Genomic DNA, 16,211 nt, shown 5'->3' on the forward strand with positions numbered 1-16,211 from the left:
TTCAAAACATATTTCCCTTTTTCAGAATGAGATATATTATGGCAGATGTGAAGGGAATGTAACATTTTAAAATAGCTCAATATGTTCAGATTCTGACATAAAATACACAGAAGAAAAAAGTATTGGTCACTACTTACCAGGGGTTCCTGAAAGATGTCAAGGTCGTGGCGAGAAGGTGTTGTAAACTTCTCACCACTTTACAAGGGTCTATTGCTAATACGTGGTTGACCGCGTTAACAAATGTAAATAAAGACTTCACGTTTGTGTTACCAAAGCAGCCTGCTTCTGACAGACTGACGCTGAGGATAAACAAGGGCACTGACGTTAAATGAGCATTGAATCTGAGAGCTTGTTTACTTTGAAAGCAGATTTTTCACACTCACACACATTTCTATTCTGCTCTATGTCATGCTGCCACCTTGATGGCTCTCCCCTGCAGAACACATCAAAGGTGGCTACCAAGTTCAACATGTAAGGTTCAAACACTGGGTTCATTATATCTGAGTACATATAGGGGATGGGGAGACAAGTAGGGGAGGGGGTGCAGGGAAAAAGGGATGGTGACCAGAGGAAAGAGCTGGATTGGTGGTCCTTTCTGAAATGATATGTTTGGCTCTAAATCCCACAAAATACTGAAGCCATTCAAGACAAAGTGTACTCCTAAAGCCATGTTAGTTTTTCCTCAGGTATTTCTTCCCTGTTGAGGACACTTGAGGAGGGTTTGGAGGGTTTTCTGTATATTTTTAAATGGTCCCATTTAATCTGTACTGGGTTTAGTTCTAAATACGTGTGATACAATTTTATTCCGATTGTAACTCATCAAGGATCTTTCTGTATCTTTTACTCTTGAGGAGGTGAATTCCAACAATTTATTACCCATAAAGTGAAATATCATTGCCTTTCCGATGCCTAATAACTACCTCTTTCATGCTTCATGGATTACCAGACCTCCAGAAATGGCACAGGTAACTCCCTACTCCCAACTTTTACATCCCTCCTTGTCTGCATCACGCATTTTGAAACTTCATTACATATCCCCCAATGAAATGCCAAGTTCCTTGAGAACAGGGACCCTAGATCTAATTTTTATATAACTGACATCCCTATCTTTCCCATTTCCAGCACCTTCTCTAGCACCTCTACTCTTTCTGATCCTATTGCCTTTCCCTTTAAGAAATCCTGATGCTTGAAATGTTTGCACAGGGAAACACCATCAGCGTGCAGCCCTTCTCTGTAGGGCTGTGTGTAACCCTGTTATTAAGTCTTTTTGGTGGGCTTCGACCAGACCGTCAAACATTTTAACTTTAAAGCAATTAAGTTCAAAGTAAGATTATGCTGCTGTATTTCAAAAGCAACTCCGGACACCAAGAATTTTGGTCTTTTTGGCCACAACAGTAAATTGTCAGGCAAAACACTATTTTGATTCTAACTAAAATTCATCACAAACACATTTAGCATAATATATACAGAAAAATGAACATTCTTAATCATTTCTCTTTTTGTTTCGTTTTGAACAAAATGACCTTTTCCTCTTTGTGTAAAATGTAGAAGAAAAAAATATTTAAATGGAATAGCTGAATAACTTAAAAATGGACCAATATAACAAAAAAGTGACATTGGGTTACGTGTTGGAGGCGTTTGACAGACGGATAAATCCCTGAATCAAACATCTGAAAGTGGCCATTATATAATAGCTGATACCCTGAAAAACATTGTGTTTTCCAGAATTCTTAAAAGCTAATTCTATATCCACTGCTATTATATTTCCCTGCCAATTTGAAGAAAATAAGCGATTCTAATCTTGGATTTCACAATCAGCTTTTAGAGCCAGTACATAGCTGGTGGTTAAAGCAGCTCCAATGCAGACTATTGTGTCATTATACGGTAAATGCCAAAATAATATAATTAATCCTGACCATTTCACCAAATTAAAGGGTCTTAGAACCAAAAAGACAAGGCAATATGTATAAGCACATACAGCATTTTATAACTAAGTGCATTTCAAAAATTCTAAAGAAGCAAGTATTAACCTTGTAAAAGGAATTCAACTCTTTGGATACAACTGAGAACTGTGAAAAATATGTGCTATTTGCACATATTAGAAACAGTGTTCATTTAGTTGTCTTTTATCAATAGGTCACTAAAACTTAAAATATGTTCACAACATTAAAAGTCATAAAGCCAATTTTAAAGCTGACCATTGCAGTTGTTTTAACTGTAGGTTCCCCGGTTTCAGGCACCATGACGTGGTTCCTCACGTCACCCAGCATCTGAACAGCTGTTGTTCAGTGAATGCTTAGGACTGACTGGCACGTGGCTTTAACAGAACATCTTCAATCACAAATAACAGGGACAGGAAATAAGTGTTCTCTGCTAGTAGGTCAATCCTCCCACAGAATGGAACGTTTTCCCCCCCAGATATTTCCCTAGCCTGAAGGAGGTTAGAGAAAGGCTGCAGGAGGTTTAGGTGAGCTTCTGCCAGTGAAGTGTGGCCTCCCTTTTTTTAATCATTTAGAATGAGTGTGACCATAGATGCATATAGAGGGGCATTTAATTCTACCTTTAAAATGATCCTTCTTAAGGACCTCCCTGGCGGTCCAGTGGCTAAGACTCCACACTCCCAATGCAGGGGGCCCGGGTTCACTCCCTGATCAGGGAACTAGATCCCACGTGCTGCAACTAAGACCCGGTACAGCCAAATAAATATTAAAAAAAAAAAAAAAAAAAAGCTCCTAAAGTGATCCTTCTCAGACGAGATTTTACAACATTGTAAATTGACTCTACTTCAATAAGAAAATTAAAATTTAAAAAATTTTTAAAAGAAAAGATTTCCCCCCCTCAATTTGACATGATTTCTCTTAACCCCAGTCGCCTTCTAAAACTGACTACATTTAATAAGGAAAACTCGGGGCTTCCCTGGTGGCGCAGTGGTTGAGAATCTGCCTGCCAATGCAGGGGACACGGGTTCGAGCCCTGGTCTGGGAAGATCCCACATGCTGCGGAGCAACTAGGCCCGTGAGCCACAAATACTGAGCCTGCGTGTCTGGAGCCTGTGCTCCGCAACAAGAGAGGCCACGCACCGCGATGAAGAGTGGCCCCCGCTTGCCGCAACTAGAGAAAGCCCTCGCACGGAAACGAAGACCCAACACAGCCAAAAATAAATAAATAAAAAATAAAGAATTATTTAAAAAAAAAAAAAATAAGGAAAACTCTTCTTAATATTTTTTTCATTATTCCAAAATAGTACAGGATCATTTCCCCTGCAGACATCAGGAGTCACTCTCAGAAACACACATACCAGCCTCGGACTCATACATATTTTTATAAAAGACTTTTCTGAGCCGACAAATACTAACTTTAAGGTTGGATAAGCAGTTGTTGAGGAAAATGTGCCACCTGTTCAGGAATAGCTGCTTCTGGCTGACGCAGAGCAGACAGGTCACCAGCGGGTACAAGGCCTGAGGAGAAAGAAGATGAGGTCACAGGATGATGGCTATTTCAACCAACCAGGTAACACACGCCCTCTGGAACCACCACCCATACATCTCCCCCTGTGTGCTGTGTGGGCCAGAATAAACAGGACACTTTTGTAACACACCCAGGCCCAACAAGTGCCCTGCAGAGGTGGACATTTTGCAAATGCTTTCTGAGGACGATGGGGATGGAATACTCTAGAGTTATGCAGAGGGTAGAGAGTGAGTTTCATGGATCATAAGTGGAAATCTGATTCACTGATTTAGTCTTCACTCATAAATTTTAAAAACAAACTATCGTAGATCACTCTCAATCCTCAGGAGAAAAAGCAGGAAGGCACACTGATTTTGAAAATGTTACTGGCTTTTTTGCTCATAAACATCTACCAGTTTGTCCCTGTCTTAGAGGTAGGTGTATGTGTTTTCTTTTGCATGCAATCTTCCTGTAATTAAGGAAGATTCCTGAAAGAAATGTTACTGCACTGGTAAACTCCACCCAGACAAATTTAACCGCAGGAGGAATCTGCTTACGAGCGAATAAACAGAGGTGCTACTGTGCTTTTCCTGCCTAACTGGGCAGGTTTCCCGCAGCAACTGGAGAAGTCAGAAAAGCTTGTGGGTGGCCACCCAAACAATATACACGCAGAACCCACCACCATTTTGCCGAACCAGATTATGGCGCTCCCCAAAATCAGGGCTAGTGAAGATTTAAACAAAAATATAACTCGCTCATCCATTAACTTGAATTAGCAAAAATCTATTGCCACAATGAGATTCAGTGCTTAACAATCCATACACTTATTTTGTTGTTGTTGTTAACTTAGTTTTAAACTGACTTTGAACTATTACTGCCATTGAGTGTAACTCTAATTCCAGCCAGTAATTTAAAAACAAAAATACAAGCAGTCACAACGACCACAGAATGCAGACAAATGAGCAAATCTGTCACCACTGCCCGCAAAGCAACTGAGTATTTGCTCAAATAATGGTGGTAATGTTCATACTTTAAAGATTAGCATAAACAATGCCAGAAACCAGCTACCTAAGCAACCTGCTTCCTCCATACTATCACAATTACAGCTGGTCTACCACCTGCTGATTCATAAACCAGAGCTTTATTTACCATGGAGGAAAAAAGTTGTGGTAATTTAAAAGACTTTTCTATGCTGCTCTTCAGTACAAAAGCATTCCCCAAAACTGTTTTCTCAGCCTTCAGAGAATCTTTCCAATGGCCAACTATCTGTGTCCCAACTCCCTTTCCTGCCAGGTTCCATTTTGATTCTGAATATCAGAATGGGAATTACCCAGTGAAGATTCCTGGGGATTGAGAAAAGAAACTGTTGTTATAAACTTTAGCCTTCAGATTGAAAAAATACTCAGAAATTAAAATAAAAATTAAGTTAAACCCATCTTGAAAATAAACAGCGGAATCTTTAGGACTAGAAGGGTCCTTGAGGTGACATGGTCTAATCCCCTTATGTTACCATGACTCAGTCACGGTCAATAATAGGTGGAAGCTCCAAAATTTGAAATGCTACCTCTCTTTGAGGAAGCTGTAGGTAATTCTCCCATCTGTGGAACCCTTATGACTCTCAAATAGATTTCAGCCTAGGAATTTTAGTCTCTGCAGTTTTGTCTTTTGAATTTTCTCAGAGTTACTAACCAAGGAATGCTTCTTTCGAGAAGAAAGTTCCAGCGTGGTATCATATAGGCTTTCAACAAAGTTTCTGAGGCAGGGAACATTTACTTCATTTTTAACAGCCTGAAATAGAGATGCATGTTTATATTATATTAATGAAATTGTTGCTTCTCTAATCCAATTTGAAGAAGTTCTTAAAAATGAAAATGTAACTCACAGCAGCAACTGGGACAAGAATTTCAACAAAAAGCCCAGCCAAGGCATGCTTGATATCTTTGTCTTTGACCTCGAGGAAGTAATGTGCACATTCCTAAGAAGTAGAAACAGAGTAAACGGAGGGAGAAAGATTGAAATGTGCACAGAAAATGTATGTAAGCAAATTTAAGCAAACAGATCTTAATTTAATCACACCCAATAACACAGCATATTCCATAATCTATTAAAAAATCACTTAATTCAAGCATTTATATTTAAGTTCACAATATCTTACAATGACATTTTACAAGGCTGGTTTTCTCACTCTCCCCCTAACTTCTATCCCCAAATCACTGAAAATCACTTTGTCCTTTGCTGAAAGGACAAAGCATCTATAACCAGCAAGCAGACATTCATCCACTGACTTACTGGTTGGTTCATTCAGTGACTCATTTGCAAGAAGTTTCTATTGACTACCTACTGTGTGGGGGGCCCTGGGGCCTTGATTAACCCACAAGCACAGATCCCCAGAGAAGGTAACCACGGGAAGAGAGGCAGAAGACATTAACCTTATTTTAGGCCCTGACAGCCCCAGGCACAGAGCCGTTTACTTGTTGGGCCCTGACATTTTAGGCATTTATTATTCAGATAGTTTCATGAGCAAGTCTGGAATGCTTCCCTTCCCCACCTCAGACAAGAAACCTTTGGAACAGTTTCTTAAGCAAGGATGTCTCTGCTTGTGGACTCCTGTCTACAAAAGGGTATTTTTGGTTGCCCAGGGAATAATATATTAGAAGAGTTGGCCTGTCCAGAATTCTGCCAGCCCCTTTCCCCTTCCTGGCCTTTTGGGTAGTAACTTACTGTGGTCTTTTTTAGATGTTGTTTTCATGGAAAGGTCCAAGGCTGCATGTATTTGTGATGACACTTTGATATCTGTATCAGCTATTACCTCTTATTTTCAGTCCACATTGGGACTGTCACCAACAACAGTTGCTCAGGTTCCCAGTACATCAATATCATACTAAGACATCAGTCCAAGACAGGCACTGCCAGCATGGGAAGTCTTTGAGAGTTTCCCAGTACAGAATGGAGCTTTATGGTCCCCAGAATTATGGCCCTTTTCCTATATTATTTTGCATACATATGTAAATACTGTCTCAAATCTTAATTCAAGTACATAGATACACAAATCATTAGCATGAGAGAGAGATAAAAATAGTTAGCATTTAGGGAGTCCTTTACCACGTGCCAAGAATGCTCAGAACCACCTTCCAAAGTTAGTGTCATTATTACCTCTCTGCAGACAAGGTAAGTGAAGCTGGGAGGGGTTAAGTGTGACTTGTCCAAGGTCACAGAGCTGGTAAGTGCTGAAGCTTGAATTCAAACCCAAGAAATCTGATACAGGGCCCATATTCTTTTTTTTTTTTTAAACTGCTTTTTTGAGATACAGTTCACATACCATGCAATTCACCCTTATAAAGTATACAACTTGATAGCTTTTAGTATATTCACAATTGTACATCTTTCACCACAATCAAATTTAGAACCTTTTCATTATCCCAGAAAGAAACTTTGCACCTGTTAGCAGGCATCCCTAACCTCTGTATCCACAGCTCCTCCTCCAGCCCTACACAACTAATCTACTTTCTGTCTCTACGGATTTGCCTATCCTGGACATTTGTTATTATGAATAATGCTCCTATGAACGCTTGCATTCACGTTTTTGTGTGGACATCTATTTTCACTTCTCTTGGCTATATACCTAGAATTGGAATTACTGGATTATATAGTAATTCTAGATTTAAACATTTGAGGAACTGCCAAAGTGTTTCAGAAGCTGCTGTGCTATTTTACATTCCCACCAGCAGTGTATGCGGGTTCCAACTTCTCTGCATCCTCGCCAACAGATAACTTGCTGCTGTCTGTCTTTTTGCTCATAGCCATCCTAGTGGGTATGAAGTGGTACAACCTACACTCATAACCCCTGTATCTAAACTCTTTATTAAGAGCCTCACTAAATCTAATTCACAGCAGCATTAGAAAAAAAATCCCTTTAGATACTAAAGTTTTATAAAATCTAATAGAGCTGTGCAGACGTCCTTGGCATTCCAGTGGTTAAGACTGTGCTTCCAATGCAGGGGGTGCAAGTTGGATGCCTGGTCGGGGAACTAAGATCCCACATGCCTGCCTCGTGGCCAAAAAAACAAAAGACAAAACAAAACACACACACACACACACACACACACACAGAAAAACTAATAGAGCTGTGTATTCTGGGAAATCCTCATTAGCAATAATCCTTTTTTTAGTACATAATGGTGAACACTGTGTCACAGACACCTAAACCTGTGTGGTTTAGTTGATTTTTAAAAAATGGATTCCTTTTTATAGTATGAATAAAAAAGATATCATTACTTAAAGTTCTGATGCCTGGAAATGTTAACGTCGCCAACTCAATGCTATTGATCTCAAAAAGTAAAAAATCAGCTATATTTTGACAGAACAATATGCAGCCAATGGGTGAAAAAGAGAAAAAAAAAAAGTCTACAAATAAGATTCCACTGTATACCCTACTCCAAAGGTGACATGAGTTTAAAAATGAAATTAAGTGCCTGAAACTCTATTACTTGGTTACAAAGCCCTTTATGAATTACTGAGGAAAAAGCGTAGGATTTTTTCCATATGGGCGAGTGAATGGGTTCTCAGAGTCCAGGTCAGTCGCTCTGAGGAAGGCAGACGCTTCAAGCTGACAGCCCCTTAGTTCTCCTGCCCAAGACAGTACCTGCATAAACTGGAGAGAGGCCTCGAAGTCCTCCACCGGATACATCTTAATTCGAAAGAACTTCATCCCCATTATCAAGCTGATAATGCTTTGAACAACATATGGGCTCTGCTCTTTGTGCCGTAATTCTTTGAGCTCTGCCATAAATTTCTTCTTTACAGCAGGGAATCTAAGAAGAGAACGTGAGTGATTTATCAAATAATGGGTAGGAAAGTAACTGTAATGCGGGTCCCCAGCATCTAAGAGTGACAGGGCAAAGTGGCGGGGACCTTCAAATCAGCTGAAGTACAATGGCTGTCATCTTGTAAAGGTTTTGATATTGAGGATTTAGTAAAGAGTCCCATCTTCTCCTTTCTTCTCTTATTCTATCAGATGCTCAACGTCTCCTTCAGGCTAGGGAGAAGATCCAAGGTTATTTAGAGCCTCTCAAAATGGTTCAGCTCTTAAACTGAGCGTGATGAAAAGCTCCATTTCCTCAGGCTTAGCAGTTTCCCAGGTACTTACAGACCCCAAGGGCCAGAAGCATCCAACTGTGACAAGATGAGCAATAACACAGGAGGCCAGGTATTTCTGACAATGACAGCAAATAACGCCAAGTAATATTCCTACATCCATTTCCACAGTTTTCTGTTGTTGCTTCTTTTATAGTTTTAGGTTAATGATTATTGAAAAACATATTTTCACGTTGAAGGAAAATCTAGTAATGGGAAAATTCAAATCATCTCTAAAAGATGAATAAGCTCTCTAATCATGTATGGGATTTTACAAATAAAAAGACACAGTCTCCAAGGAACTTAAGGTATTTATATTGTTTGAAAGTAAAATAATATTAATAAGTACTAACATTAATTACAACAACAACATTATCATAAAAAGTTTAAAAAGAGAATAGATCCTAAGAGGATGGAAAGTAGCAGATTGTCAAAGTGCCTAAAGGTAAAGGAACATATACAAACAAGTTATCCAAACTGTTTCTGAGATGGCTGGTTTGACTATTGGTTAAAAAAAGGAAAAACAAGGAAATCATTCTAAGACTCATTGTATTTTGTTTCCTGAAACTATCAGCCTGAGTTTCTGCAAAGGATCAATTAGGAGCAAGGTATGATCACAGAGGGTAATTACGACTATAAAAGTTAAAGGCCAATTAATAGAATCCCAGAAGTTTGGAATCGCAACTCTTGACACCTCAAAGCAGAAATTTTAGGACATATAAGGGAGGTGGTAAACATACAGATATGGTGTCACCAAAAGGCAGTGCGACAGGTGTATGATTGGCAAGTTGGCTGTTACGGGCTTCATGAGAGCTGGCAATTTTCTCGTTCTCGGCTGGAATGCAGGAGGTTACATGGTGTTCATTTGGTAACAATTTGTTAAAATTGTTTGTATTGTCTAAACAACTTATGGATTTTTCTTTACGTTTGCTGCATCCAAAAAAAAAAAGATTTTAAGAAGGCAATGGAGCAGAAAATAGGTAGTGAATGCGTTTCCATTTTATGAATGAAGAAACAGATTGGAAGGTCAAAGTGAAAAAGATGAGACTTTGTGATCTTCTGATGTGAATTCTAGGAATTTCCACTATTTTGTAGCTGCCTTAGACAGTCATGAGCTGTGAAATGTAGTCCCTGTCTATTTAGAACAGTATACAGTTTAACTGGAAAGATAAGACAATGTAGCACTGACCATGAGCCATGTGAACAATAGTAATAATTTTAATAATAACCAGTATTATTATTTATGAGGTATGTTAGCATGGGCCTGGGACTTTGCCTGGATCTCTCTGGTCCTTCAGGGAGGTTAAATGCCCCAGGCCAGATCACTTTCTCGTATTTCACACTGTCCTTTATGTGAATAATACACCTGAAGAGGCTCCAGGGGCACCGGAGAATGAAGGGGCTCTTTCCAGCTGAATAATCAAAGATTTCAGAGGTGATTTATGTTAGGGTAAAGGGTGAACAGAGGTTTTAGGCAGAGACAGATGAAGGACAGGAAGTAGAAATGGCATAGCAAAGTGACGGAAGTGACACTTTCAATCAAGATTATAAAAATTTATAAAATCTATAAAAACTAGATTTTTAAAAATTATATTTTATTTCAAATTATTTCCAAACACTAAAAAAAAAAAAAATCTATGGTTTTAATTTTGAAATGTGAGACTTTAAAAGAAAAAAGTAACTTTACAGGTTAGAGTTATATTGTTTTAAAGATCACATGATACTTAGAAAGTGTTTTCCTTTTCTAATCCGTGACTAAAACAAGGAGAGGGAGGAAAAGGCAGGTTATTCGTACACCTCACTATTTCAGTATTCTCACAAGTTAGTGGCTAAAAGTCCATTTATTTCTCATTTAAAAATAAATATAGCTATCTTTTACTTTAAAAAGTCCCACATGACATAAACATGTTATTTTAAAATAAAAATAATCCAAAAATCTATTTGCACTTAAAATCTATTTTCTCTTAAAATAATTTTAGGGAAAAATAAATTTCTTTTCAATGACCACGCCTAGAGTGTTTAGTATTCTTTAGTAAATACAGTAACTAAACGATTACTCAGTCTTCTGCTTTAAAATGTATAGTATATATTATTAAAGTGAGAGTATAAGAATATATATATTGAAATTATATCACATAAAGAGAGAGCAGTTTTGGAATGAATCTTACAAGCAATCATCACTATTTAAATGAATATGTCAGATTTTAATCCAAAAAACTTACCTTAAAAAATCTAACTTTAACTTAATTGACTTTGAAAAAGTCAAGACCCTGGGTGAATATCACTTAATAGCAAAAAAAAAAAAAAAAAAAAATTTTCCCTTAATGACAGGAATTGAGCACATTATCACTAGTAAGATTAAAAATAGTGATTCTGCTAAAACTTAAAGACCAAAGTAAATATTAATATCTAAAGTCATAATGAAGAAGATATTTTATGTGCATTACCACTGTGATCTAGATATAAAATCTAAAATTAGAATTGTTACATTACTCAAGTTTATTTTTTAAAAAAGATAACCATCCTATACCAAATAGGCATACATCCTTTTTTTCCCCCACTGAGAACAAAGGAAGCAATAATTTTCTAAGGCGACAATAAAGTAATGGTCCTGGTGTACTTATGAGAAGAATGTAATGTGATAATTTGTAGTATGACACCAGTTTAAGACTGTACTGTCTATCAATAAAGGTTAACTCTATACTGACTGGTTAAGAATTTATCAATGGGATTACTATATATTACTGCAATTACTGCAAGAAGCCACTGGTGAAAGCGTTTTCTTGTGACTAAAAAGTAATAGAGCATTATCCAAATTGAGGCATTTGTTATAGCCTACTATTGCAGAATTGAGACAAATACTGACATGAAAATTTAAAAAAGTCCCTGTTGGCAAGAAAACACTGGCTCAGTGGATCATCAATCAGACCTAATACAGAAATTCCTACAACCTTAGAATGTTGCTTTAATTATGACGTTGTCTCTCAATTCATTCTCAACCAACTGAAAATTGGTGTAGCTAAGGCAAGTCATTCTATAGTAACCGATATTGTTATGTACATTTCACAAAACTAAGAAAAACACAAGAAGTCATTTCTGGCATATTAAACTTTCCAAATGATTGTATAACAGAGTTAGGCTGGGGTAATTACAAAGGAATATGATGAGATTTCCAGGGTTTGACAAAGCAGCCAAAATACATATTAACAACTCATTTTTCTGATCTTTTCTAGGAATGAGGTAGAGACACATGAGTTAATTTGCCAGATAACTGCAGCTTATTCCTTCAAAAAGCCAATACTTTTATTATTTAATTGCAATGGAAATCTCTCCAAAATGCATTACACTTTTTTTTTCATGAACTACAATTATTACAATGGGCTATAATAAAAGTACAATATATATTCTCATGCAAAATGGTCCAGGTAACTCTAATGTTTAGTTCTTATGTATGCTTTGGCCAGTTTCTCTTTCCTCTCTGTTGCTGTCAGTTTTTGAGCTTGATATTTCTCAGGGCGTCAGTGTATCTAAGTCTCTTTCATCTAGTACTGATGTTTTATGTGTTAGAAAAAAAATAGGTAGTCAAGATGAATAGACAAACAGGGTTAGATTAAATAAGTCACCTCAAGGAGTTTTTGGGGTCTGTTTCCTGAGTTCTTGACTATGTTTTGGCTAGCTAAAGGTGCTGAGTAAGTACTTTTTAAAAATTTTGTTTTGTGATAAATTGAGTGTTTCCACACTGCTAAGTTAGGAAATTCCATCTCTTGAAGATACAAATCTCTCTGAGGGTTGCAATTTCACAAAGATCAGGGCATCACTGTTGCTCCAAGCTGGCCTCTTGGCTTGGATTCACATTATGTCTCTGGCTCACTTTGCCTAACCTAGAAATTCAGGATCTTGCCCGATTTGCCTCAGGGTTGAATAAGATGAAGATGGGTGAATAGGGTGTGACATCACTTTTGGAAGAAGTATATTATTGCTAATAGTCTAATACCACTTTGTTCTAGCCTGCTAAGTAGTGTTATGGGGCCAGATATATTTAGCAACGAGAATTTTCTGACTTGTTTCCATGACAGTGTCTTGGACATTTTTAGCTCAGCTGAATTAAGTAAGGTCTATAGTAAAGGGACATTCTAGAATGGAATTTTCCCACTCATGGATGCTATATCATAACCACCCACTCATGGAATATAGAAAACAAAACTTTTAAAACTGATAAACTTCTTTGGAAAATTAAGCAGGAAGAAAAGTACTTTGGTTAGTTCATTTCTTTCTCAGATGCAATAGTCTGAAACTCATGGACCCTTGGTAGGATCTGGATCAATTGCCAAGTGAAAAAGCTAAAGGAGAAAACAAACTGGAAAGAGACTTGGTACTTGCCCTGGGGAGCTTCTTGTGAGGTTCAGAGACAGGGCACACACAGCATAAATAAACCCTAGTTTCTGGTAAGCTCACACCCTCCCCCTTCCTGAGAGTAGGGCTGGGTTGGCACAGAAGAGGCACTCATGTTCTTATGGTGAAGGATTCTGAGGTTCACTTACTTAGCTTGTGCCAACACTCCAATGACTTCTGCATACAGGTCTGCCACAATGTGCATATTGGCAGTGTTAGGACCAAGGTACCTAAGTAACATACAATTAGACAAGTTAGGAATACCCCCAGGTCATCTGAAAAGAGCAAACTTGATTTAGTTTTAAGTACCCAACTTCTTCAAATTCGAAGATGACAAATTACTTTACCCTTCTTTGTACTTAAAGTGCTTGAAAGCCAAGTTAATAACATCATGTATTAAACTGTCTATTACAGGATGAAGTGGAATCTGGAAAAAAAAAAAAAAGATGGCTCTTAACTTGGAAGGGAATATTAAAGATCAAATCAGTAAGAGTACTTACAATGAACTATATATGGCTTTTAACAATCAATAAATATAATTCATATGACATAGTATTTGAAATTCAAGAACAATTTAATAAACTTGACCTTAAAAACATAAGTAGTTTTTAGATAAATAAATCTTATCTAAAGTAACATTAAATTAATGACCTACCTGTTTCAAAACTTCTATTAATACTAAAGAAAAAATAAAATCAATGGCGAGGTCCCGTCTTTCCATTAAATAGTCTCGCTGCTGTTCATCACTGTAAAATTTAAAATATTCACATTAAATGGGCACTGAAAATATCCTCAGAGTGATGTAATTCACCCAAAAATCTAGGACTCATCCCCAGTGGACTGCAAACCAATTTTGTTATGAAGAAACTGCAGTGGTAAATACACACTGAAGTTATTCCTATGATCAGTCTGATGCAGTGGACAAACACCGGATTTGAATATTTGACTTCAGGTTTTAAATATCCAACCATGTCAACTTGGGTAGCTATCTGTGAGTCTACAATTTCATCTTGTGGACTTTTCTAAGGTACCTTTCAGCACAGGAATCCTATCATCTGTAAAATGGAAACAAACATGATACAGGGCCCCGGTGCCAGAGGTAGACCCTGAGAGGATCTTGTGAAAAGAGTTAAACAACAGAAAGAAATAATATGATTACCTATGGAATCAGGACTGCAGTGGGAGGAGAAAGGATCAGCATTACATTTCGTTTCTTTCCCCCCGTCCCTTTCCTCTTGACCTTTTGCCACTTGAGATTTATGAGAGGAAGAAAGAAGATGTGAGGGGGTGGTGGAAGAGAGAAAGATTAAAAAGCAGATGGAAGAAGAGGTAGGAGGGACAAAGTGGAGCCATTTGAACTCATTCCAAAGTGAGGGAGCAGAATTATCACCGTCAGGAGGACAGAAATGTGAGTTCATACCCCCTTCCCTTCATATTTCCTGCTTCTCTAATGTACTGAGGACTAATTTGGAATTGAGCAACTGAAGTGACTGCAAAGTTCCTTAGCACAGAATAGTGGTTAAGAGTGTTGGTTTTGGGGTGGCGGTGTGATGAATTGGGCGATTGGGATTGACATGTATACACTGGTGTGTATAAAATTGATGACTAATAAGAACCTGCTGTATAAAAAAATAAATTAAAAAAAAAAAAAGAGTGTTGGTTTTGGTGTAGAACAGTCCTGGGTGAAAATTACGCCTCTTCTACTTACCAGTAATTTTTCCATCTACAAAATGGAAATAATAATAGTAATTATAGTAAGGTTTGCTTGAGTATTAAGAGAAAAACGTGTATTTAGTAGAGTCTCCCAAACATACAACTGCTCAGTACTTGCATATTAAATAAAAGCAATGAGAAAGGATGACAGAATTTGGATTTGTCAGGCAGATATTTTCAAAATAAATCAAGACTATTTTAAATATGGAATGTTTTTCTCTTCAGTCAAGAGGGAATGAGAGGAAAGCATATAAAAGATATAAAAAAGAACTCTGGAGGAGCTCTGCCTCCTTGAGCAAGTCCAGTTAAGCCTGGTAGGTGACAGAGCAGGTCAACAAGGGAAGCTGCGGCTTTAACTTTCAAGGGGAAATGTATGGACCGGGCAGGAACTCATTCATTCAGGATCATTTACAAACAGTCCTGCCAGGAGAAAGAGCAATGGACCAAACCATCCATCTGGAGCCCTTCAAGACCCACTAGAACTAGAAAGTGCTGCTGCCAGATGAAGGGAGGAGAGGAAAACATATGGAGCTGCATTAAAAAGAGGGCGTCCACAAGTCTGACCCAGAAATTACATCATGGAGAAGAGAAACAGGAAGTCTGAAGACCACAGGGAGGGAAAACTCTCAAAGATGGCCAGCAGCAGTAGAGAGAAGAGGGCTATAGTAAGGGGTCTCCAAAAGGGGCCAGAGGAACTTGAAAAAGTAGCCAAAAAATCTTGGTAGAAACAAAATTTTAAACTCCTGATTCTGTTTTATTTAATAAGCCAATTTATGCTTTCAAATAAAAGGAAGACATATATCTTTCCAATAATGAATTCAACTTTATTGCTAGTTTGAGGTCCAACTGCCAGGAGCCAGAGGCATCTGACAAATTTATTTGGCAGTCAAAATGTTGATACTATACTAATCTTAGAAATCATAACCCAAATACACATCCATCACATTTGACTGTTTTCAGTTGCTTATGCTTCTTCCTTAAGTTCCTCTTTTCTTGTTTCTATTAAGAGAAACCCCTATTATTAGCTACATCATGTTCTAGAGACCCTCATTCTTTTGGCTTTGTCCCAAACACACATTCTCTCTCTCTTATTTTAAACTTTCAAGTGCTAACTAAAATGCAATTGAGTTGAATTTCACTGTCCCGATTCTCTGTTTGATCTCGGCAATGACTCTGATCTCCTGGAAATAATCAGTAATACAACCTAAAGAGCTATTCTTTTCAATCCATAAAGAAATCAATTCATGAAAAATCTAGTTTTAGTAACTAAATTCTGACAAAACAGGACAAAACTAAAACTCACTTAATTCAACTCACTAAAACTGCCCCACTCTCCACCCCTAGAAAGTTTTAGTATCTATTCATAAGCTAACATGAAATAGGGGGAAATACTAAAATGACGCCATTAATTTATTAATCATACAGGCTGAACCATTTTCAGACACAGGATTGAAATTTTACCTTTAAATTTGATACATTAAAAATATTTATGAGAGATTGCTAATTGGTATGGGGTTTCTTTTTGG

General features: G+C 37.6%; 1 protein-coding gene across 5 annotated transcripts in view; it reads right to left on the bottom strand.

The window, feature by feature from the left end:
* Positions 1-16,211, bottom strand: part of FRY (FRY microtubule binding protein) — a 420,573-nt gene that overhangs the window by 139,648 nt on the left and 264,714 nt on the right. For all 5 annotated transcript variants that reach the window (XM_057532698.1, XM_057532699.1, XM_007164157.3 and 2 more), the window contains 7 exons: positions 13,628-13,718; positions 13,320-13,399; positions 13,122-13,202; positions 8,090-8,258; positions 5,330-5,422; positions 5,137-5,235; positions 3,357-3,458 (listed from right to left, as the gene is read on the bottom strand). In XM_057532698.1, the coding sequence (XP_057388681.1) occupies positions 3,357-3,458; positions 5,137-5,235; positions 5,330-5,422; positions 8,090-8,258; positions 13,122-13,202; positions 13,320-13,399; positions 13,628-13,718 (715 nt within the window). The remainder of the gene's footprint in view (positions 1-3,356; positions 3,459-5,136; positions 5,236-5,329; positions 5,423-8,089; positions 8,259-13,121; positions 13,203-13,319; positions 13,400-13,627; positions 13,719-16,211) is intronic.

Source organism: Balaenoptera acutorostrata, chromosome 18 (genome assembly GCF_949987535.1).
Source record: "Balaenoptera acutorostrata chromosome 18, mBalAcu1.1, whole genome shotgun sequence".
NCBI classification, from domain to species: Eukaryota; Metazoa; Chordata; class Mammalia; order Artiodactyla; family Balaenopteridae; genus Balaenoptera; species Balaenoptera acutorostrata.